Here is a 27,468-nt window from a genome sequence, read left to right on the forward strand (position 1 = left end):
TTGGAGCATTTTGAAAATTTGACCTATGACATTGTTATTGTACCCTTTGACCTATACCTCATTAATTATGCATCCTGGACATGACCATAGACTTTTTTTATTTCTTGGGTCCAGACGAACAACTTGTGATATTTTATAACTTGATCAGAGCATTTTCAACTTTTATCCCCCCGTGTGACCTTTGACCTCAATAACTCAATTTGCTCAAAGGTGCCCTTTTGGCACCCGGCAGATTCTGAATATACATACCTTCCTCTTATACTTGAAGCAAAAAACTCAACTTCATGGTTATATTGGGTCTTAAATGTCTCGATCCTCGACTATGAGGACAACTGTGGCCTTAAACCAGACCAAACGAAGATGCATATTGCAACTTTTAGTCACTTTTATTCCTGTATCTGCCTTCCAGACAGTATGTCTCTGTACACTGTTTATTTTGTCATATAGAATTTTCCACATTTTCAAGTCGTAGGCCTTTTTTTCTTGTGTAAGTTGTTTGTTTTATGGAAGCTATATTTTAGATAAATGTATATAACTCTCTCATGGATATAATTTTGGCTCTTTAGCCTTTTACGTCCATTCACATTACGTCCATACCCATTGCAAATAATATAACAGCATATACAACAATTACATTAGAAGTACTGACCACACTTATGCCACAAGGGACCATGTTGAAGCACACTTATGTTGCTATTAGAGAAAAGTACAACACTGTTAATTGAAATTTCTTTGTTATTACTATTTGCTCATAAGAAATGAAAACATACGACATGATGAACAGCAGTCTCCTGGTAATGTAATAGCTGGCACTCCTCCATCACACAATCGCAAGTTACATGTATCTAACAAGCACTCTATGAGTCCATCATTACAAGTGCAATCTGTGCATGTCCCTTCTGACCACCTCTCTCCATTGGATTTTGTTGCACCATCCTCAGCAACACAACTGGAAAGTAGTTTCTCAGCTACAAGAAATCAATAAATGAATGTTTTTAAGAAGACACATGTACTGTTTTCAAAGAGACATAAATTGAAAAATCCCATGCTTCAAATTTGGAGGAATACAAAGTGTACATATCAACAGGTATCACAGGCATGAAGAAGGTATTCCACAGACAAGGCACAGGTACAAAAACAAAGTTTCAAGAAGACATGTTTAGTAATCCAGGTTATACAAGGTACAGTAATCAATCAGACAAATGTCACATGAACAAATAAAACAAGGAGGTTCTCGAACCACGAGTCTCGCCTGCTTTCGCGACCGTCTGCATTTACCTCTACTTTTGGTAGAGGTAAATGAATTTGGCGGTTCTTGGCTGGGCACGATTACCTGGCTGATGGTGACTGTACCCACCAAGTTTCATGCCCATCTGACAGTTTTTACTAATTTGACCTCAGATGACCCCTGGTGACCCTGAAATGACCTTCCAAAAATTTGGCTCTAAATGATGACTTCACCCACCAAGTTTCATGTCCATACAACAGTTTTTAGTAATTTGACCTCAGATGACCCCTGGGTGACCTCGGATTACCCCGAAATGACCTTCCAAAAATTTGACTCTAAATGTTGACTAACCCACCAAGTTTCATGCCCATATGACAGTTTTTAGTAATTTGACCTCAGATGACCTCTGGTGACCCTGAAATGACCTTTCAAAAATTTGACTCTAACTGTTGACTGTACCCACCAAGTTTCATGCCTATACAACAGTTGTTAGTAATTTGACCTCAGATGACCCCTGGGTGACCTTGGATGACCCCGCAAAAATTTGACTCTAAATGTTGACTGTATCCAGCAAGTTTCATACCCATACAACAATTTGTAGTAATTTGAGCTCAGATGACCCCTGATGACTCCCAAATGACCTGAAAATCTACTCAGGTCGAGAACCTCTGGTCGCGCTACTCCCCACCAAGTTACGTCACTATACCCCATACGGATCTCCAGATATTTTTTTCACAGGGTATTTTACTTGTTATCTTCTGCCTTACCCCCTTCCTCCCCACCCCCGTACTGCCCATCCTGCCCTCCTGCACTTTCCCCCATCACTGAGTAGCTCGACAAACTTGCCCTTATCACTGTTCAAAATTGCAGCTTTATACGTCAAAGCATGGCGAAATACATAGCCTGAGAGCAATTTAATCCAAATTTCAAGAAAACATTTGACCTCAAATGACCTATGGTGACCTTGAAATGACCTTGGAAATTATGTGACACAACTTCATAACATAAAAAACTTCATATTGCACCTATGGCCCAAGTTTCCTTGCAATAGGATTTGAACTGTTCATCTGAGAGCATTTAATCAAAACTTTAACCAAATTTCACATACACACCCCCACCCCCCTACATACGGAAAAGTGATTACATAGTCTCCTGCCTTATCAGGAGAGACAATAAGTGGGATTACCACTCATTCTATTATTGTTATTTAGAAATTGTTTTGTACTCATAAAAATGTAAACATACGACAAGATGGACAGCAGTCCCCTGGTTTTGTAACAGGCGTGGCTCCTCCAGGACACCTTGGCCAACCACACTGAATCATATTGCAATCCTTTGTTCCATTCATGCATGTGCAGTCTGTGCAAGGTCCTTCTGACCATTTGTCTCCTTCAGATTTTGTTGTACCATCTTCAGTAACACATGTGGAAAGATCCTCAGCTACAAAAGATCAATAAATCAATACTCTCAATGAGGCACAAGTTTCAGACATCAGGGAGATATATACAAATCATACTAGGAATATGAAGGAGACAACACAGGGTCTAAATATTAATAAACACAAGTTAGGCTGCAAATGACACAAGGCACAGTTACCACAAAGTGACATAAAATGCTTCAACAAGACACAATGTTTCAAAAAGACACAACTTAAGATATTAAGGAATATAAGGTATAGGTGTCAAGGAGACAGGTATTACTAGGACACAGGCTGCAGGTTTGAAGATGATGCTTTGTCCAAGTTGTCCAATGCACAGGTACCAAGAACACACATCAAACATTTTGAGACAAAAGTTTGAGATGCCACAGACTGGAAGATAGACACATGTACAAAACATGTCAGATGTTGATGGAGACACAATTTCGGGATGTAACAAGGACACAGGACACAAGTATTAAGGAGACAATTGATTTAAGTAACATCAGCTGAGTGTATCAAGGTCATAGACATGTGTCATATAGATATCAAGGTGGGATGGGGGAAAAGACATAGATACCAAGGAAATACAAGTCAACAAGAAACACAGCCTGAGGGTCATAAGGTACAGATATCAAAATCAAACATGTCACAAATATCATATAGACGCATGTTTTAGATATAAAGCAGGATATAGTAGACACAGAAAAGGTGTCAACAATTAGACACAAATAGCAGTTATCATAGAAATACCAGTATCAATATGACAGGACAGCAATATCAGAGAAAGGTACCATCAATGGTACAGAAAGAGTTTATCAACTGCTCAGTCCCAGAAGTGGGTTAATGCAATAGCTGCCTGGTGTAGATGGATACTACATGTACTGTGTGTAATTTGCCAAATGTTCACAGGGCAGCTATTTCACTTACCCACTTCCAGCACTGAGCAGTTGATATACAAATGCATTAAAAGTCTGCTAATTAAAGGGACAGACAACCTATTTATTTATTCTTTTTTTCTGTAAAATCAACAAAACAATCACTAAAACACAGAAACATCAAAGAGATATTTACAAGGTAGGCACCATCTTTTGACATGTTATGTATATGATAATATTTGTTACCTAATAACAAAACTTTCATGTATTTTGGGAAGCTTTTCAATAAAACTTTCAGAGATTGTAGCATTTCTGAGATTGGTCATGCACACCATACATCCTGAATGTAAAATTGCAGCTGGACTTAACGCTACAATGTGTGATTTGCTCCACAGCAATGCCCTAAATTTTTCTTGAATTTCTTCTTTTTGCATTGTAAAGCCCAATGGTGTACTAAAATAACATGTGAAAGACTAAAGCCTGCAGTGCTTTAATAAATTTACTCACCCAGAGCATACACACATGCATAAGTACAAGGGAGTTTTATCAACACGCTTGCAGCACAACTGCGAAAAAGCACTGATGTCGCACCCAACTTGAGGTGAGTCAAAGAATAATCTAAGTGTTGATTCTAAGCCAGAAAGTTCTGTATACTTTTGGGTGTGGTCAAACTAATAAACTCATGATAGACCATGGATAGACTAGGTTTAACTCTCCAATTGAAAAACTCACATATTAGCAGGTAAATATAAATGTTGACATCACTGAGTGGACTACAAGAATAATTCTAAGGGATGGCATAATACTTGAGGGGTTACAGCAACATCATAAGTTGTTATTTTGGAGTCTGAACTATGCTATTGTTATCAACAAACACATGCACCAACTGAACTCACGACATGTTGGACAGCATTCTTCAGTCGTGTACACCAGTCTTGCATTTCCAGGACATTGTGGTATATCACATGCGATGGTGTTGCAAGTTTTTTTATGCTTTTTGCAAAGACACTCAGTACATGGTCCTTCAAACCAACTCGCTTTATTAGCTCTATAACTTCCGTCTCTCGCAGCACATCCCTTACCGGCTAAAATAAAATATTACAGAGAAAGTAGAATTGCTAAGCACAAATAATATTTCATTATTTGGTAACAAAAAACAATAAGTAGCTTTTGAATACTACTCAAATTCCTAACCTATTTATGTATTCTAATGTACACAGTGAATACACTGAACACCATTGCCCAAATAGTATACACAACATCACCAATAATGCCAGCTCTGATTTTACCCCATCTCTTTGAAATTGTATCAGCAAGTGCAAGAAATGTTTGCATCCAATGGTTCATAGGCATTTGCTGTCTTATTTATTTTATTTATTTATGACATTTGGCTGACATGACAAACCGGCGATCAACTAAACTGATATAAAGGGCGTTAGCTCTTATGAAAAATGAGAGAGTTTACGCTCCATAACTTTCACACAGAGATTCGGAGGCCTGCTTTTTGTTATTTCCCTATTTCTCGTGCTCAAGGATATTTCTTTACAGATGAATGAGCTTGAAAAGAGTCTCCCGCACAACTATACAGTGTGGACATATGAGCTGAATTGTTGTTTAAAAAAATGTAATGATCCAGGCAAAGCCCAATAGTGCTCAGAGGCTACTAAATTAAAGGGATGCCAATCGAATATGACAGGACGGAGATATGGGAAGAGGTCCAATTTTAGAAGCAGAAAGAAATCCGGAGCACCCAGAGAAAAACATGCGAGGACGAGCATGGATCTGCAACCAATATCACATGTGGTAATGCGGGAAATTGAACCTGGGCAGCAGTGGTGAGATGCAAGTGAAATATTGAATTTGGTATCCAAAAACATGTCAGATGTTTTGTTCATGAGTATTATGTGCATGGTCTTTGAAATGAAATATGAGGTGACCAAGTTGCACAAGGATATCATCTCAAAAATATTATCCCAGATTTGACATCTTCAGCAAAACAAAGGCTGCTGAATGAAGCTAAATGAGATAAACTGTGCACTGGGGGTGTATCAGAACCACCAAGCCTCCATCGTCCCGCTCACCCACTACTAAATTGACTAAAACCGGGACAAAAACGTGCACAAATTGCCAATTTTAATGCTAAAATGGGCCAAAATGAGGACAACTGTGGCCTTAAACCAGACCAAAGGAAGATGCACATTGCAGCTTTTGGTCAATTTTGTTCCTGTATCTGCTCTCCGGTTGGTACGCCTCTGCTGTACATTGTTTATTTTGTCCACAGAATTTTCCACATTTGTGAGTCTTTGGATTTTTCTTTTCTTGTGGAGCTTGTTTGTTTTATGGAAGCCATATCATATACAAAGATAATTGCATATAAGTCTCTTGCAGAAATAATTTTGTCTCTTTAGCAATTTATACCCATTCACTAAATCTGGAAAATGACCCATCGCAAAAATAACAACAATTACATTGAAACTGCTGACCACATTTATACCACAGTAGGGACCATGATGAAGCACACTTATCTTGCTATTTGAGAAAAGTGCAACACTGTTCTCACGGCTGGGACAGAATTGCCTGGGCAGAGGCATCCGGATATAACTTTCTCAAGGCTGGTGTCATCTATACCGGAAGTTACCGGTACTCAAAGTCACTTGCATCGCAACCCAGCTAAAGACTAAAAGTTTCAGTCACAACATGAGTTCGTTTGTCACAAATAAGTATGACTGATTGACCAGATGTAATTTTAACATACTTTGCAATGCTGTTAATTGAAATTTCTTTGTTAGTACTATTTGCTGATAAGAAATGAAAACATACGACATGATGGACAGCATTCCCCTGGTAATGTAACAGGTGTCGCTCCTTTGGGACATTCTTGTACGCTACATGGAAATAACAGACACTCCTTGATTCCTTCACTGCAAGTACAGTCTGAGCAAGGTCCTTCTGACCATCTCTCTCCATTGGATTTTGTTGTACCATCTTCAGCAGCACAAGTGGTAATGAGTTCCTCGGCTACAAGAAATCAGTAAATCAATATTTTTTAGAAGACATATGCTACTGAGACATAAATTTCAATCTCATGCCTCAAATTTGGAGGCAACACAGTGTGTAGGTACTAGGTATCAACAGGTATCACAGCATTAAGAAGGTATTCATCAGACACAGGCACAGGTACAAAAACAAAGTTTAAAAAAGACATGTTTAGTAATCCAAGGTACAAAAGGTACAGTAATCAATGAGACAAATGTCACAGTTTTGAAGGTAGCAAGTTTTAAATGTCCCGCTGATTATATGGTACAGTTATCAAGAACAGACACCAACAGCTCAAGAAAATAAGGTTATATGCCAGACAAAGGTCCAATGTTTGAAGCAGACACACCCACAGACGTATAAGGGACGTAATATAAGTATAACAGGTGCAAAGAAGATGCCAAGTTTAAGATGTTGCAAGGATAAGTAAAACAAATATCAAGAAGACACATGACATTTGCATCAAATATACACATGCCACCAGTATCAAGGAAAAACAGGTGAGAGTATCAGAGGCAAAGTTAAGGGTAATTAATGAGAAAATGTTACAGGTATATAGGAGACACCACAAGTTAAGTGTATCAAGAAGAAAATAAATATCAAGGTAACAACAGTTAGGAGTATCAAAGAGGAAGTTTTGCAGGTATCAAGGAAACACATGTTAGGTATCACAGACACAAAGTTTGAGATATCAAAGAAACAAATTAAGGATATGAAGGAAAATTGCTGTAGGTATCAAGGAAATGCAGGTCAGCAACCAATCACATCGTGCCTTGCCCTTACATCCAACGCAAACTAGTTCGGTCTTGAATTATATCAAGTAGCATATGCTGAAGCTGTCAAGAAGACACAATGATAAAGCATTGTAGGTATAAAAGAAGTTAGATGTCAGGGAGGAAGTGATGAAGGTATGCCCTATTAGGGAGACACAAGTCAGCGGGATCAAGGAAAGGAGACACAAGTTAGGAATATCAAGGAGAAACTCATGTAAGTATCAGGCATGAGAATGGCTTTTTTGAAAACTGCTTGAGAAAGCACATGTAAATTTCACCTTAAAAAGTCCAAAACAAGCTGAAAAATGTGTAAATTTGGACAACAAACCTGCCCGAATTCAAGCAAAAGCCTGAAAATTCTCATGCCTGAAGTATTAAGGAGACAAAAGGTAAGTGTATCAAGGTCAAAATGTTGAAGTGTCAAAGACACACAAGTATTGAGGGGAAAATGTTACAGGTATCTAAGAAACACAGGCAGAGACAGGGGGACACAGATATTGAAGAAAAGGTAACAATACAGATTTGAAATGAATAAAGTGCATAACACAAATACGGCACACAATTTACGACAAAAGGTTAGGGGAATTATAGAGAAAATACTGAGGTGCAAAGGAGGAAGGAGTTAGACATAGGTATTATGGAGACACAGGTTAGAGGTATAAAGAAGACACTTCTTAAATGTCACAGAAACACAACTTAGGGGAATCAAGTTAGAATGCAAGACACTGGAAGAAAGTAAAACCGAGTAAGTAAACTCACGACAACTGGGACAGCAGTCTCCTGGTTTAGTTACAGGCTGTGCATCTCCTGGACACCTTGGCCAGTCACATACAATTTCATTACACTGTTTAATGCCATCAGTACAAGTACAATCTGTACAAGGTCCTTCGAACCAACTCTCTCCTGTCGATTTAGGAGTTCCATCTTCTGCATTACATCCACCACTATCGTCACCAGCTGCAATAGAGATGATCAAATAATATTGATCATTGATCAATGATAAATAAAGACTATAAAGATATGCTATTAGAAAAAGTTGACACTACTCAAATGCATTCAAAATTTGTACACAAATGGTTTTTAAAAGAAATACAGGGTAAAGTTTGCAAATTGGTTTGAGAACTGCTGGTGCATGTGATCATCAAATTGTATCTCCATGTTAAACTTTGTTAACCCCCTGCCGATCTAACATTGCCTCTGATTGGTCAATTACATGATATTTTCACTTTAATCACCAATCAGAATGGAGCTTTGCAAATAATTCACCCCAATTTTTGTGTGTGGTGAAATTATTCTAACAATGTTGCTGATTGGGCCAATTGGTGATGAAAATTTCTTTTTGGCCAATCAGCATGTAGTTCTTATGGGATTGAATACTAAATTGATATGACCTATTATTGTAGACTGGTATAAAAAGCATACCATGCAGTTAAGCTCAGTATTTAAAGCCATAATGTAAGATCATAGGTGGTCACCTGTATTTGGCGGTTCTCAGCTGTCACGATTACCTGGCTGATGGTGACTGTACCCACCAAGTTTCATGCCCATACAACAGTTTTTACTAACTTGACCTCAGATGACCCCTGGTGACCCTGAATGACCATCTTAAAATTTGGCACTTAATGTTTACAACTGTACCCACCAAGTTTCATGCCCATATGACAGTATTTACTAATTTGACCTCAGATGACCCCTGGATGACCTCAGGTAACCATAACCCACCAACCAAAACAAACTTTTATATAGATTCCAAATCCAGTGACACCTCATTAATTTCCCTGAGCCTTTAGATGTATTATAATAGAGATTAGCATTTTACTTTGAAAAATCAATATAATAAGGCAGTATTCCTAGCAGAGAAGATGTAAAGAAAGGAGATAGATCCAGCTATCCTCAAACAAAATATGTGTGTTGCCGCTCATTCAAAAGCAATCACGCTATTTAGGTTTAACAATAAAATACAACAAAAGGGTTCGAACCCATGACGGGTGTGATACACAAGTTGCTGCTTACTAGTTTTAGGGAAAGGTCAGTGTCTGTATACCATCAATACTGTGCATACCATGCATGTAGACTATGCCATAGTCGATTTTTGATAAATAAAAATGTTATTAATCATGATGAACGCATTCAGTTGAACTCGAAATTATACTGATATTTAGTAGGCCTACATCAAAATACTAGTATAAAATGGTTATGAAAAAGTTTAGGCTATATAATTATATTTGTGACAGTAAAAGTAAAGTATAGGCCCTACGTAGGCTTATATTATTTAATGCAACATATCATAATGGCATAATTATAATGACACTTCAATACTGAACAATTCTAATTTTAGAATCTGCCAGTTTATTATCCGAAAAACCGACTATGGACTTTCACTTTTAAGCAGAACTTTACCCCGGGACTCACACACTGTCAATCATACTTGTTTATCAATAAAATCTAACCACAAGACTAAGCATGGTGGTACAATACGCGCTAGATGCATACGTTCATCCACCAGCACAAAAGCGGCGCATTCCATAGATAGTTGTGTACCATGTATAGTTATAATGGTACCAGTACGCCGGGAGGATTTAAACAATAACGAGATCTGGGCGACCAATCACAAGCCAGATTCATTTTAAAGATGCATTACATCATCACCAATTTTAGTTAGGCCAGAAATTGGCCTAACTCTCAAGGCAAAGTCAGTAGTCCACTTGGGAAGCTAACAAACAGAGGCGCGACGGTGACTGAAAAGATCAGTTGTGAAAATCTATCAATTGTGCACTCATTAATTAAATCAGAGTTTTAAGCTTAAATGTAATAGCCAGAGTAGTGCACAATTGGCAAGTGGACTACGGAGAAGTCTAACCATGCATGCAGATCCTAACATCAAGTTTATTTCAAATAAAATATGACCGAAGTTCCATGGCAAATAATAATTTTGCACGCTTGGTTACGCTTTCAACCTCTACGATTTATGATACAGCCTATTTTCAATTATCAAAATATCTTTATTAGGTTTGCAGGAAATGACAGGAAAATACATAAAACAATAAAATATAGATGATCAAAAATCATCCCTTTTCTATCAAAATCCTAAAACACTCTCCTAAATAATTAATATATGTTCCAAAATGGGCGGATTTTTTTGGAATCTTTACAAAACTACATTTCTTTCTTATAGTATCCACGTGTGGCATCCCTTCAGAGCAACATCAGGTGCATACTTTCAAGGGATTCTCTATAGAAACATTGGATATGGTTTTAATTCTGGAGTGAAAATTAATCAACCGTAGTCGGCAACCCACATCACATCAAAGGCTACTTTCAAGTAGATGTGTAACTACTTGAGAATAAATGACTATGAATAGGTGCGACAGGATTACCTACGGGATTATCTCAAGGATATAATTCCGTTCTCCCTCCTTCTTTTTCAACTTTCCTGATTCCTAGTTTGTATGCCCATCTAGTGAACATTGGCCTAACCATACCCAGAACAATATGTATGAGGTGTCACTGGAATTAGAATCGATAATAGTGGCTAATTAAACAAGTGAAAACATACGACAAGATGGACAACAGTCTCCTGGTTTTGTAACAGGCGTCGCTCCTAAAGGACAATTTGGCCAACCACATTGAAGAGTATTGCAATCATTTGTTCCATTCATACAAGTGCAGTCTGTGCAAGGTCCTTCTGACCATCTTTCTCCATGAGATTTTGTTGTACCATCTTCAGCAACACATGTGGAAGGTTCCTCAGCTATAAGAAATCAATAAATCAATACTGTCAATGAGACACAAGTTGCAGGCATCAGCATACAAGTCATATGAAGGAGACAATGCAAGGTTTAAATATTAGTAAACACAAGTCAAAGATGGAGGTTGCAAATGACACAAAGCACAGATACCACAAAGTGACATACAAATGCTTCAGCAAGACACAAGGTTTCAAAAAGACACAACTTAAGATATTAAGGAATGTAAGGTATAGGTGTCAAAGAGACAGGTGTCACAGGAATCACTAAGGCATACGTAACACAGTAAAACAGGTTATGGGTTGTTTTACAATCAGGGTACATTTGGGCTGAGCACCATATTGTGCCCTGTTTCAAATATTAGATTAACTTGTGATTCAAAGTTGCCATGCCTAATTATTGGCCCCTATTAGTTCCACCTACAGCCACGAAGAAACTGTTTGAAATGCTTAGCAAATGATGAAAATATACATTTCTGTATGATTTTGGGACAAAATAGCCGTCTCATTTGACCTTTGTGAACTTTGCAAATGATATATCACTGCCAGCAATACCATAAAAACATATTTTGACAGTTCAGAAGTAATGTTTGAAACATGATTGTTCAAAATTGAGAACCACGTAAGATTGTGACTGTTTCATTAATTATACCATTTCTTCAAATTTATGTTGAAAATTCCGTCAAAAAATGTCCTCTCCGAATACAAGCTCATAATCCATAGTTAAAATTGACCCAAGACTTAAATTATATTTTCTTGAAAAACACTTATATATATCCTACAAACTCATAATAAACATTTAGTCCACTTACACTTAGTTTCCATGTATCACATGTTTGAAAGTTGGACGTCAGGTTTCCAAATCAAAATGTGTCCTCTCCGAAAAATGGGGTATACAGAAACATGTGTATCAAAAACATGTTTCTGGCATAACTTGAAACTCTGAACACTTGACGCCTACAAATTTTACAGATTTCCTATTTGACCCATCTACAACACAAAAACAAATAAATTGAGGAAAAACTAGACACTTCATTTTTCACCCCCAGTGAGACAATCTGTGTACCCTGATTGTAAAACAACCCTTATATGTAACACAGGTTACAGGTAACACATGTTACAGGTAACACATGTTACAGATTTTTTCACTGTAACACAGTGAACACAGGTCACAGGTTGTAGAGTTTTCACTGTAACATAGGTTACAGCTTTGAAAGACACAATACTTTCAGATGTCCAAGTTATCCAATGCACAGGTACCAAGAACACACATCAAACATTTTGAGACAAAAGTTTGAGGTATCAAAGACTGGAAGATAGACACCTGTTAGAAGTATATCAGATGTTGAAGGAGACACGATTCCTGTATGTAACAAGAAAACAGGGCACAAGTATTGAGGAGATATGGAGACAATTGAGTTAAGTAACATCAGCTGAATGTATCAAGGTCATAGACATGTGTCATATGTATCAAGATGTCACAAGCTGTGAAGAGGGGAAAGCACAGATACCAAGGAAAGTCAACAAGAAACACATGATTATAAGGTACAGGTATCATATTTATTACACACATCAAGTAGACACATTAAATATAAAGGGAGTTGCAGTAGATATAAATAGGTGTCAATGGGGAAAATAATCTGCATGTATCAATTAGACACAAGTTGTATCTATCAAAGAGCACAGCAGCTGAAGGGAGTATCCCATCATGCATCTGCTTGCTCCATAGCAAATACATACAAAACATAAGTAAGAGCGGCTTAGATATTGAGAGCTATGGATAGTTTCACAATACTTTGGAGATCATATTTTTTCAAACAAAAGTCTTAACCTCCCTGATATAAGCGAGTAATTGAAAGTTGAAGTGAGGGATTTTGTGTACACTTTCTATGGCATGTGCAGTTCTACTGTGGTACTGCAGAGCATGATGGGATACACCTATCTGCTGCTGTGATCAAAGAGATACCAGTTTGAATATGACAAGGGACAAGAAACAATGAACTTATTTATTTTTTATTCTGCAAAATCCTCAAAAACAATTCAAAAACTAGAGTCAACAGACGCTGAATACAAGCCGCAATTTGACCCCTATAACTTGACCCCTGGGTTACGGATGGGGTCAACTGCTCTTGCATTGTGCTTAGGATGTCATAAGAAATATTCCTGGTGAATTTCAGCTTAATCGAACTTATACATGGATTTTGATTTTTTTAAATTTTTGATTGACCTTTTGACCCCCCTTAATGACCTTTGACCTCAATGAAAAAAAAACCTTATGTACACCGACAAAATGCATTGTTCCAATTTTAATTAAAAAATTCTACTTTGTTTAGTTGTCGAGATAAAAATTCTTAAAGTTATTTAGCTAAAAACAGGAAGTGACCCCTTAATGACCTTTGACCCCCAAAATAAAAATACCATGCATACATCAGGTAACACTGATTCATGTATGATGGTTATATTACTCTGGTCTGTCTACATTTTGAGACAAAATTTTTTGAACATTTTGATAATTTTGGTTTTTGACCGAAGTAACCCCTTAATGACCTTTGACCCCAAAACTGTAGGCATCCTAAAGACCCTGGCTAGTAGCGATGCATGTGTGCTAATGGCGACTCTCTGCTATGTAATTTGTAAAGACAGTGATTTTTTAAATATTTTTAGACTTTGACCGGAAATGACCCCTTAATGACCTTTGACCTCTTATCTGAGCACACCCTATAGACACCGACTAAAGTCGAGTCACATGATATAACCATGTCTCCATCGCATGAAATTTGTGGAAGGAGTAGCATTTTTTGTGAAATCACATTTTTGACCATTATAGCTAGGTCAAAGGTCACAGCGAGGTCAAAGTCAAATGGAAGGTTTGGCCTAGCCCAGTGGTCATTTGGGTCAACTTTGGTTGAAATCTGTCAATCCCTTGCGGAGCTACATGCAGTTGATTGCGGTTGCCAGAAGAAAGAAAGAAGAACTAGTGGCAAATGGTGGTCATAGACCACAAACCTAGCCGGGGGCGTGTTGGTATTTTGGAGCTAATACAGGCTGAGCTAATACGCCCCAATGTCAGGGATTATTTCCGCAAGGTACAACCCGGTCGGAGTAACTTTAATTATTTGACCTGACCTATGACTTTGGATGACCATTATGGTCTCATACTCCCCAAGCGCCAGGGATCGTTGTCTGCAAGTTACAGCCCAGTTGGAGCAACTTTAAATTTTTCCTGACCTTTGACCTTGGATGATCTTTACAGTTTTATACTCCCCAAGTGTCAGGGACCCTTGTCTGCAAGTTACAGCCTGGTTGGAGCAACTTTAAATTTGTTCTGACCTTTGACCTCTGATGACATTTGCGGTTCCATACTCACCAAGTGTCAGGGATCATTTTCCACCAGTTAGTCCAATCGGAACAATTTTAAATTTGACCTCCAATGACCTTTTGCGGTTTCATACTCCCCAAGTGCCAGGATTGTTTTCCCCAAATTACAGCACAGTTGGAGTAACTTACAATTTGACCTGACCTTTGACCTTGAATGACCTTTTGCGGTTTCATATTTCCTAAGTGTCAAGGATCATTTTCACTGAGTTGCAGCCCAATCGGAGAAACTTTGAATTTGACCTGACCTTTGACATCAGATGACCTTTGCAGTTTCATACTCATGTCAGGGATCATTTTCCACAAGTTACAGCCCAGTCGGAGCAACTTTAAATTTGACCTGACCTTCGACCTCGGATGACCTTTATGGTTTAATACTCCCCAAGTGTCAGGGATCATTGTCTGCAAGTTACAATCTGGTTGGAGCAACTTTAAATTTGTTCTGACCTTTGACCTCTGATGACCTTTTGTGACATATAGAGAGATACATGCGCTATCTCAAAACAAAGAATGCGTTGGCACTATTAAAAAATACATTAGCACTATTAATGACCACTACACTAGAAGTTTGCAAAATTTGATGTTAATTTGATCTCATGAAAAATCTAACTACTTCCAGTATGTAATTGGACATAGTGTTCAAATGAAAAGTAATAAAAACAAAATAACATTACAGACTGATTTCGATTATTTTAACAAAACTAAAGAAACTGTAATATGGTTTTGATTTAGAATTTGGTTTATTGCACCTCAAGATTATGTTTCAAAGAAACAAGGAAACAAGTGTATAATTGCAAACAAGAAATCAACTTTGAATGAAACTATAAGCAACATTTAGGCTACCAATATTGCCTATACAAATAAACTGGAAAATTAAAGAATATACATGTGAAATATGTGAAATTCAAGTTATGTTACTCAAAATTGAGTATTTGATTGAAACGTATACGCTTATTTCATTGTAAGACAGAATAGCTTATGGGTGAAGAAAGTAATTCTGAAACCATGTCGCTTACGTATATAAAGGCATGAGATGACATGCATAAAAACAGAGACAATTATGTATCTGATTTGAACGAGATACCTTTACTTTAAGCTCCAGTTACTCTCTAAATGTACACCGAGTGGAAAGAGTGGAAAATGAGTGAAATGGAGGACAACCCCTTGAGTGGAAAAATTCACTCTAAAAGGATTGAAGTAGTCGTCTATTTACTCTCAAAATTGTGAATATTGCCTAAAGAAAATGTACTTTATTTTATTTTTGAGTGTTTTCCACTCACATGCTCAAAAATGGGTTGTCCTTCATTCAACTCCTTGAAAGAGTGGAAATTCACTCTTTTTTACATTTAGAGAGTAAGAACTGCTGACTTTAATACCTTTACCTGAACTATTATGTGTATGCTGCTTTTAAAATATGACTGCTTAATTACTTCATGTCCAAGAACCTCTGCAAGCAGAACCAGAGCACAAATTCATGAACTATATATTCCAGTGATATTCCATAATATATCTTACACTCAAGTCGAAAATCCTGCCATACAATAACCCCGGGACAATAACTGTTACAATCACTTTGTACACCAAGGGCAAAGGTTACTATAACCATTTCTTTGTTGTTAGGGCAACACAGATGAATTATAACTTTTCCAATATATAATAAATGTGTTTGAAATAAGAGCTACACTTCACCAGGGACCATATCCAACTTCCTTAAAGATTTCAGTGAGAACTACAGCTGAAGCTGATTTGTAAATTTTAGGAAGAAGATGCTGAACATTGCTTCCAGCACCCTAAAGTTCCAGGGCTGAAGAACTTTCATCTTTTCCAGAACTTTGTACCAGCGGAAAATGATGAGTTGAACAAAAACAAGACAAACTCTAAAGGTCCGTTCATACTACCACCGCATTTGCACTTACTAGTATATTGATATGTTCATCAATAATATATTGACATTGATATAATGTTATTATGCATGTTTAATCTTTCAAAGAATTGAGATCTATACTATGTCACAGACATGCCTTATGGAAACAATGTTCCATTCTTACAGGAGGGGCATGTGAAGTTAACCCCCCCGAGTTACAGCCCCATTGGAGCAACCTTGAATTTGACCTGACCTTTTACCTCAGATGACCTTCATGGCTTCATACTACCCAACGGGATCATCACCCCCTCCACCACCACCACCACCACCGTTGTCTGCAAGTTACAGCCCAGTTGGAGCAACTTTAAATTTCTCCTGACCTTTGACCTTGGATGATCTTTACAGTTTTATACTCCCCAAGTGTCAGGGACCCTTGTCTGCAAGTTACAGCCTGGTTGGCGCAACTTTAAATTTGTTCTGACCTTTGACCTCTGATGACATTTGCGTTTCCATACTCACCAAGTGTCAGGGATCATTTTCCACCAGTTAGTCCAATCGAACAATTTTAAATTTGACCTCCAATGACCTTTGCGGTTTCATACTCCCCAAGTGCCAGGATTGTTTTCCCCAAATTACAGCACAGTTGGAGTAACTTACAATTTGACCTGACCTTTGACCTTGAATGACCTTTGCGGTTTCATATTTCCTAAGTGTCAAGGATCATTTTCACTGAGTTGCAGCCCAATCGGAGAAACTTTGAATTTGACCTGACCTTTGACATCAGATGACCTTTGCAGTTTCATACTCATGTCAGGGATCATTTTCCACAAGTTACAGCCCAGTCGGAGCAACTTTAAATTTGACCTGACCTCCGACCTCGGATGACCTCTATGGTTTAATACTCCCCAAGTGTCAGGGATCATTGTCTGCAAGTTACAATCTGGTTGGAGCAACTTTAAATTTGTTCTGACCTTTGACCTCTGATGACCTTTTGTGACATATAGAGAGATACATGCGCTATCTCAAAACAAAGAATGCGTTGGCACTATTAAAAAATACATTAGCACTATTAATGACCACTACACTAGAAGTTTGCAAAATTTGATGTTAATTTGATCTCATGAAAAATCTAACTACTTCCAGTATGTAATTGGACATAGTGTTCAAATGAAAAGTAATAAAAACAAAATAACATTACAGACTGATTTCGATTATTTTAACAAAACTAAAGAAACTGTAATATGGTTTTGATTTAGAATTTGGTTTATTGCACCTCAAGATTATGTTTCAAAGAAACAAGGAAACAAGTGTATAATTGCAAACAAGAAATCAACTTTGAATGAAACTATAAGCAACATTTAGGCTACCAATATTGCCTATACAAATAAACTGGAAAATTAAAGAATATACATGTGAAATATGTGAAATTCAAGTTATGTTACTCAAAATTGAGTATTTGATTGAAACGTATACGCTTATTTCATTGTAAGACAGAATAGCTTATGGGTGAAGAAAGTAATTCTGAAACCATGTAAACTTACGTATATAAAGGCATGAGATGACATGCATAAAAACAGAGACAATTATGTATCTGATTTGAACGAGATACCTTTACTTTAAGCTCCAGTTACTCTCTAAATGTACACGAGTGGAAAGAGTGGAAAATGAGTGAAATGGAGGACAACCCCTTGAGTGGAAAAATTCACTCTAAAAGGATTGAAGTAGTCGTCTATTTACTCTCAAAATTGTGAATATTGCCTAAAGAAAATGTACTTTATTTTATTTTTGAGTGTTTTCCACTCACATGCTCAAAAATGGGTTGTCCTTCATTCAACTCCTTGAAAGAGTGGAAATTCACTCTTTTTTACATTTAGAGAGTAAGAACTGCTGACTTTAATACCTTTACCTGAACTATTATGTGTATGCTGCTTTTAAAATATGACTGCTTAATTACTTCATGTCCAAGAACCTCTGCAAGCAGAACCAGAGCACAAATTCATGAACTATATATTCCAGTGATATTCCATAATATATCTTACACTCAAGTCGAAAATCCTGCCATACAATAACCCCGGGACAATAACTGTTACAATCACTTTGTACACCAAGGGCAAAGGTTACTATAACCATTTCTTTGTTGTTAGGGCAACACAGATGAATTATAACTTTTCCAATATATAATAAATGTGTTTGAAATAAGAGCTACACTTCACCAGGGACCATATCCAACTTCCTTAAAGATTTCAGTGAGAACTACAGCTGAAGCTGATTTGTAAATTTTAGGAAGAAGATGCTGAACATTGCTTCCAGCACCCTAAAGTTCCAGGGCTGAAGAACTTTCATCTTTTCCAGAACTTTGTACCAGCGGAAAATGATGAGTTGAACAAAAACAAGACAAACTCTAAAGGTCCGTTCATACTACCACCGCATTTGCACTTACTAGTATATTGATATGTTCATCAATAATATATTGACATTGATATAATGTTATTATGCATGTTTAATCTTTCAAAGAATTTAGATCTATACTATGTCACAGACATGCCTTATGGAAACAATGTTCCATTCTTACAGGAGGGGCATGTGAAGTTAACCCCCCGAGTTACAGCCCCATTGGAGCAACCTTGAATTTGACCTGACCTTTTACCTCAGATGACCTTCATGGCTTCATACTACCCAACGGGATCATCACCCCCCTCCACCACCACCACCACCACCACCAACCAGTTAAGGACTTTATTTTCCGTATTCATATTATAATGGGAAACAGATCATTATATCTTTTTGGCCAAAGAAACATATAAATATATCGATGTGGCCAAAAAATGCACTACTTGTGTATCCAGAAATGAATTATTACCCACTGCCGACACTCAATCCAATCATGTTCAGACAGGATAGAATCCTTGAGAATTGTGATTCCTTATTCCTATGTCCACACTACTACATGTAGAAATCCTCAAATTTTGCCCCAGTCAGCTTTGGAATTGCAAAGGGAAGCTAAATATGTCCAGACATGCACAAACTCAACATTCATCACAAGTTTACCCCAACTGGGCACTCTACTCAAGGTAAATAGGCCTGCCCATTTGCTCGAATACTATACCCCATGTCTGAACACACCTTAAATTGCACTTTGTGGCTGTGATTACCCAAGTATACAGGTGTCAGGGATGATCTCCAGCAATAGCCAGCTGTGTTTCATATCTACAAAGTGTCCTGAGGTGTCTAAATGTTAGCAAAAATGGCTTAATTACTTCAAATATGCACTATAAGGAGTGGCTATTAAAAAAATTAACATTTCTCCCCAAACACTGGTCAATGGGCCATGCATCAGTGCAAATGGCATCAACGCACTATGCTGCATGTAGCAGATATAAATTTTGAAGCTTTTTAGACTTGTACCGAAATGACCCCTTAATGAACTTTAACCCCAATTCTGTGTGCAACCTTTAGACACTGGGTATAGCCGATGCTATATGTGGAAGTAATATATTGTACTATGTAATTTGTGGCACAAGAAGCATTTTACAGGTATTTGGTTTTATACCGTAACGCCTTAATGACCTTTTGACCCCAATTCTGTGTGCACCCTATAAACAGTGGATATAGCAGATGCTTATGTGCAAGTGACGTCATTGTAGGATGTTGCATGTAGGAGGAAAAGCACTTTTAGCTCAAATCACATTTATGGCCTATTTGACCCCTCTGTAACCTTTAACCCATTCAAAGTCACGTGACATGTATGGTCGTGGTCAATGATGGTTGTGACCAAGTTAGGTCAAAATCGGTCGAAGCATGTCTGAGCTGGAGCAAAAATGTGTATTTTGTTGCCAGAATTTGGTGACCGATTAGGGAAAACAATCCCTAGCCGGGAGAGACCCGGAGACCCGGCTAGGTAAAGAAAGAACTAGAGTCAACAGACGCTGAATACAAGCCGCAATTTGACCCCTATAACTTGACCCCTGGGTTACGGATGGGGTCAAATGCTCTTGCATTGTGCTTAGGATGTCATAAGAAATATTCCTGGTGAATTTCAGCTTAATCGGAACTTAAACATGGATTTTGATTTTTTTTAAATTTTTGATTGACCTTTTGACCCCTTTCATGACGTTTGACCTCAATGGAAAAAAAACCTTATGTACACCGACAAAATGCATTGTTCCAATTTTAATTTAAAAATTCTAACATGTTCAGTTCTTGAAATCAAAATTCTTGAATTTATTCAGCTAAAAACAGGAAGTGACCCCTTAATGACCTTTGACCCCCAAAATAAAAATACCATGCATACATCAGGTAACACTAATTCATGTATGTTGGTTATATTATTCTGGTCTGTTTACATTTTGAGATAAAAATTTTTTGAACATTTTTGATAATTTTGGTTTTTGACCGGAATTAACCCCTTAATGACCTTTGACCCCAAAACTGTAGGCATCCTAAAGACCCTGGCTAGTAGCAATGCATGTGTGCTAATGGCGACTCTCTGCTATGTAATTTGTAAAGACAGTGATTTTTTGAATATTTTTAGACTTTGACCGAAATGACCCCTTAATGACCTTTGACCCCTTATCTGAGCACACCCTATAGACACCGACTAAAGTCGAGTCACATGATATAACCATGTCCTCATCGCATGAAATTTGTGGAAGGAGTAGCATTTTTTTTGAAATCACATTTTTGACCATTATAGCTACAATCAACGAAAAAAGTCTTGGGCGCTTGCGTGTAAATAACGGAAAACTGTCACCCCTCTCCCCGTGCAATGTTGAGAAATGCCAATGTCTTCAGCGGTTCCCCAATGTGTTCCAACATTGCTTGATGGGGAGAGGGAAGGGAAATCATTGTTGTAGATGTCACGTTTCTTCCCAAACACAATATAGGTCATTTCCATGAACATAAGAAATTCTGCACGGAATCTTGACAGAGTGTGCCAAGCGTTCCAAGGACTTTTTTCGTTGATTGTCTCTACCGAATGCAAAATATTTCATCTAAATTTCGTTTTTGTCTCATAACTCAAAAACGGAATGTCGTATGAGCTTCAAATTTCACACGATTTGAGAGTGGATTATATGCTTTGCAATCATAATAAAATTGTTGATAAAGAATTTGGTTTATTTAGGAGTGGTCACGAAAACACCCCATATGCTAAATTACACACGTTTCATAATTATGGCTCTAAACTGCTCTAAAATGTCGTTTTTGTCCATAACTCAAAAACAGAATGTTGTATGAGCTTCATGTTGAACACGATTTGAGAGGGGTTATATGCTTTGCAATCATAATAAAATTGTTGATACAGAATTTGATTTATTTAAGGAGTGGTCTCTGAAAACACCCCATATGCTAAATTACACACGTTTCATAGTTATGGCTTTAAACTGCTCTAAAATGTCGTTTTTGTCCATAACACAAAAACAGAATGTTGTATGAGCTTCATATTGCACACGATTAGGGAGTAGATAATATCCTTTTGAATCATAATAAAATTGTTGATAAAAATGTTGAGTTATTTAGGGAGTGGTCACTGACAACACCTCCTATGCTAAATGACACAAGTTTTGTAATTATGGCCCTCTTCTGTATGATACTGAGTCAATTTTCGTTTTTGTCTCATAACTCAAAAACACTACAAATGAATTTTTCGTACAATATCACAATGTTTTGCAACATGTTTTCCAAAATGTTTTTTTAATGTTATTAAAACGTTTTGCACCCTTTATGATATAACTTAACGTGTTAAATTTATGTTTTCACTAAAACTTGTGTTTGCTGAGTATAGGCACATCCGAGCGAATCAGAAAGATTATGATGTAACAATTTGAAACAACTCATTTCTGAATATTATTTATAACAAAATACGCTTTTGCGATGAGAAAAAATAAAATTAAAATGAAACAACAATTTAATACACTTAAGAGAAAAATATAGACCACCATTGGGACTCGAACCACGCACATCAGTCAATAGCCAATAGGTTAACAGTCGGAGGACTAATCCACTACATACGCTGTCATTGCACAATCGAAAGTAACAAGTTTTGTTCTTTTATAGTAGTCAGGTATCGGGAAAGTGTAAACTTGTATAGTAGAAATGGCAAAGTGTATCAGTTTACCATAATGACAAAACAAAATGTCAAAATCGACATTTATGTTTTCAGGCCGCATCTCATGAGCGTCACGTTCTTTTACATTGCTATACCAATTGAGAAAGTTTTAATGCAAACGCTCATGACACCTTGATCTCTTATATGAAATTCGATTTTAACACTTTACCATTTTGAATTGAAATAAATGCCATTTCTATATACGTATTTACACTTTCCAATTCAACTAATATAAAAGAACAAAACTTGTTACTGACATTGTAAATGGCAGCGTATGTAACGGATTAGTCCTCAGACTGATAACCTTTTGACTATTGACCGATGTGGTTCGAGTCCCATTGGTGGTCTTTTTTAAAAGTATATTCAATTGTTGTTTTCTTTTTTCTTTTCTTGTTTTTTTTCTCATCGCAAAAGCGTATTTTAATATAAATAATATTCAGAAATGAGTTGTTTATGCGTATTTATTTCAATTCAAATTGGTAAACTTAACTGCTAGCAAATTTCATATATAAAACGAATGTTTCATTTCTTTTGCAATAAAACATTTTCAATTGGTATAGCAAATGTAAACGAACGTGACGCTTCGTGAGATGCGGCCTAAAAACATAAAATGTCGCTTTTGGACCATTTTGTCATTATGGTAAACTGATACATTTTGCGTTTCTACTATAGGGTGCTTGCATGGAAGATCATTAAGTTCAAACTATCCTAAAGACACGCTCCAGAGGACATGCAAATGCACGGAGTACAATACCAATCACCTGTTTAACTGGTTTTGATCGAAGTAATTCTTTGTACTCTATGCATTAGCATATCTTATGGAGCGTGTCTGGAGGATGATTTGAACCCATGACCTTTCGTGCAAACACTCTATACAAGTTTACACTTTCCCCGATACCTGACTACTATAAAAGAACAAAACTTGTTACTCCGATTGCGAAATGGCAGCGTGGCATAGCGGAACAGTCCTCAGACTGATAACCTTTTGACTATTGACAGATGTGAATGGTTCGAGTCCCAGTGGTGGTCTTTTTTTAAAATAGTATATTCAATTGTGTGTTTTTTTTCTTTTCTTTTTTTTTTCTCATCTCAAAAGCGTGTTTTAATATAAATAATATTCAGAAATGAGTAGTTTCAAATTGTTATATCATAATCTTTCTGATTCGCTCGGATATGCCTATACTCAGCATACACAAGTTGTAGAGAAAACATTTACATGTTGGGTTATATCATAAAGGGTACAAAATGTTTTAAGTTTTAATAACATTGAAAATATTTTGGAAACATGCTCCAAAACAGTGTGATATTGTAACAAATGTATTTGTAGTGTTTTTGAGTTACGAGACAAAAACGAAATTTGACTACAGTAGAGAGCATAATTACGAAACTTGTGTAATTTAGCATAGGGCATGTTTTCAGTGACCACTCCCTGAATAACTCAACATTTTTATCAACAATTTTATTATGATTCAAAAGGATATTATCTACTCTCAAATCTGGTGCAATATGAAACTCATACAACATTCTGTTTTTGAGTTATGGACAAAAACGACATTTTAGAGCATTTTAGAGCCATGATTAAGAAAGCGTGAGTAATTTAGCATAGGGGTGTTTCCAATGACCATTCCTAAATAAACCAAATTCTTTATCAACAATTTTATTATGATTACAAAGCATATAATCCACTCTCAATACGTGTACAATATGAAGCTCATACGACATGCCGTTTTTGAGTTATGAGACAAAAACGAAATTTAGATGAAATATTTTGCATTCGGCAGAGACAATCAACGAAAAAAGTCTTGGAACGCTTGCGTGTAAATAACGGAAAACTGTCACCCCCTCTCCCCCGTGCAATGTTGAGAAATGCCAATGTCTTCAGCGGTTCCCCAATGTGTTCCAACATTGCTTGATGGGGAGAGGGAAGGGGAAATCATTGTTGTAGATGTCACGTTTCTTCCCAAACACAATATAGGTCATTTCCATGAACATAAGAAATTCTGCACGGAATCTTGACAGAGTGTGCCAAGCGTTCCAAGGACTTTTTTCGTTGATTGTCTCTACCGAATGCAAAATATTTCATCTAAATTTCGTTTTTGTCTCATAACTCAAAAACGGAATGTCGTATGAGCTTCAAATTTCACACGATTTGAGAGTGGATTATATGCTTTGCAATCATAATAAAATTGTTGATAAAGAATTTGGTTTATTTAGGGAGTGGTCACCGAAAACACCCCATATGCTAAATTACACACGTTTCATAATTATGGCTCTAAACTGCTCTAAAATGTCGTTTTTGTCCATAACTCAAAAACAGAATGTTGTATGAGCTTTATGTTGAACACGATTTGAGAGGGGGTTATATGCTTTGCAATCATAATAAAATTGTTGATACAGAATTTGATTTATTTAAGGAGTGGTCTCTGAAAACACCCCATATGCTAAATTACACACGTTTCATAGTTATGGCTTTAAACTGCTCTAAAATGTCGCTTTTGTCCATAACACAAAAAACAGAATGTTGTATGAGCTTCATATTGCACACGATTAGGGAGTAGATAATATCCTTTTGAATCATAATAAAATTGTTGATAAAAATGTTGAGTTATTTAGGGAGTGGTCACTGACAACACCTCCTATGCTAAATGACACAAGTTTTGTAATTATGGCCCTCTTCTGTATGATACTGAGTCAATTTTCGTTTTTTGTCTCATAACTCAAAAACACTACAAATGAATTTTTCGTACAATATCACAATGTTTTGCAACATGTTTTCCAAAATGTTTTTTTTATGTTATTAAAACGTTTTGCACCCTTTATGATATAACTTAACGTGTTAAATTTATGTTTTCACTAAAACTTGTGTTTGCTGAGTATAGGCACATCCGAGCGAATCAGAAAGATTATGATGTAACAATTTGAAACAACTCATTTCTGAATATTATTTATAACAAAATACGCTTTTGCGATGAGAAAAAAATAAAATTAAAATGAAACAACAATTTAATACACTTAAAGAAAAAATATAGACCACCATTGGGACTCGAACCACGCACATCAGTCAATAGCCAATAGGTTAACAGTCGGAGGACTAATCCACTCATACGCTGTCATTGCACAATCGAGTAACAAGTTTTGTTCTTTTATAGTAGTCAGGTATCGGGAAAGTGTAAACTTGTATAGTAGAAATGGCAAAGTGTATCAGTTTACCATAATGACAAAATGGTCCAAAATGACATTTTATGTTTTTCAGGCACGCATCTCATTTTGAATTGAAATAAATATATATACCAATTGAGAAAGTTTTCAATTCAAAATGGTAAAGTGTTAACAAATTTCTTATATGAAATCAATGTTTAACACTTTGCATTAAAACATTCTCAATTGGTATAGCAAATGTAAACGAATGTGATGCTTCATGAGATGCGGCATTAAAAACATAAAATGTCGATTTTGACCATTTTGTCATTATGGTAAACTGATACACTTTGCCATTTCTACTATACAAGTTTACACTTTCCCGATACCTGACTACTATAAAAGAACAAAACTTGTTACTTCGATTGCGAAATGGCAGCGTGGCGTAGCGGATTAGTCCTCAGACTGATAACCTTTTGACTATTGACCGATGTGGTTCGAGTCCCATTGGTGGTCTTTTTTTAAAAGTATATTCAATTGTTGTTTTTTTTTCTTTTCTTGTTTTTTTCTCATCGCAAAGCGTATTTTAATATAAATAATATTCAGAAATGAGTTGTTTATGCGTATTTATTTCAATTCAAATTGGTAAACTTAACTGCTAGCAAATTTCATATATAAAACGAATGTTTCAGTTCTTTTGCAATAAAACATTTTCAATTGGTATAGCAAATGTAAACGAACGTGACGCTTCGTGAGATGCGGCCTAAAAACATAAAATGTCGCTTTTGGACCATTTTGTCATTATGGTAAACTGATACATTTTGCCGTTTCTACTATAGGGTGCTTGCATGGAAGATCATTAAGTTCAAACTATCCTAAAGACACGCTCCAGAGGACATGCAAATGCACGGAGTACAATACCAATCACCTGTTTAACTGGTTTTGATCAAGTAATTCTTTGTACTCTATGCATTAGCATATCTTATGGAGCGTGTCTGGAGGATGATTTGAACCCATGACCTTTCGTGCAAACACTCTATACAAGTTTACACTTTCCCGATACCTGACTACTATAAAAGAACAAAACTTGTTACTCGATTGCGAGTAAATGGCAGCGTGGCATAGCGGAACAGTCCTCAGACTGATAACCTTTTGACTATTGACAGATGTGAATGGTTCGAGTCCCAGTGGTGGTCTTTTTTTTAAATAGTATATTCAATTGTGTGTTTTTTTTTTTTTTTTTTTTTTCTCATCTAAAGCGTGTTTTAATATAAATAATATTCAGAAAGGGGTGTTTTCAAAGTGTGACATCATAGTCGTTCTGATGCGCTCGGATATGCCTATACTCAGCATACACAAGTTGTAGAGAAAACATTTACATGTTGGGTTATATCATAAAGGGTACAAAATGTTTTAAGTTTTAATAACATTGAAAATATTTTGGAAACATGCTCCAAAACAGTGTGATATTGTAAAAAATGTATTTGTAGTGTTTTTGAGTTACTGAGACAAAAACGAAATTTGACTACAGTAGAGAGCATAATTACGAAACTTGTGTAATTTAGCATAGGACGTGTTTTCAGTGACCACTCCCTGAATAACTCAACATTTTTATCAACAATTTTATTATGATTCAAAAGGATATTATCTACTCTCAAATCTGGTGCAATATGAAACTCATACAACATTCTGTTTTTGAGTTATGGACAAAAACGACATTTTAGAGCATTTTAGAGCCATGATTAAGAAACGTGAGTAATTTAGCATAGGGGTGTTTCCAATGACCATTCCTAAATAAACCAAATTCTTTATCAACAATTTTATTATGATTACAAAGCATATAATCCACTCTCAATTCGTGTGCAATTTGAAGCTCATACGACATGCCGTTTTTGAGTTATGAGACAA

At 36.6% G+C, this 27,468-nt stretch overlaps 1 protein-coding gene across 1 annotated transcript in view; it reads right to left on the reverse strand.

Annotated features, from left to right (window-relative positions):
* The window catches only part of LOC140158396 (kielin/chordin-like protein), a 74,117-nt gene that overhangs the window by 13,171 nt on the left and 33,478 nt on the right, over positions 1-27,468 (reverse strand). Inside the window, exons 21-25 of the mRNA XM_072181489.1 lie at positions 10,889-11,083; positions 8,092-8,289; positions 6,344-6,541; positions 4,420-4,608; positions 2,474-2,668 (exon numbers count right to left, since the gene is read on the reverse strand). Coding sequence (XP_072037590.1) covers positions 2,474-2,668; positions 4,420-4,608; positions 6,344-6,541; positions 8,092-8,289; positions 10,889-11,083 — 975 coding nt within the window. The remainder of the gene's footprint in view (positions 1-2,473; positions 2,669-4,419; positions 4,609-6,343; positions 6,542-8,091; positions 8,290-10,888; positions 11,084-27,468) is intronic.

Source organism: Amphiura filiformis, chromosome 8 (genome assembly GCF_039555335.1).
Source record: "Amphiura filiformis chromosome 8, Afil_fr2py, whole genome shotgun sequence".
NCBI classification, from domain to species: domain Eukaryota; kingdom Metazoa; phylum Echinodermata; class Ophiuroidea; order Amphilepidida; family Amphiuridae; genus Amphiura; species Amphiura filiformis.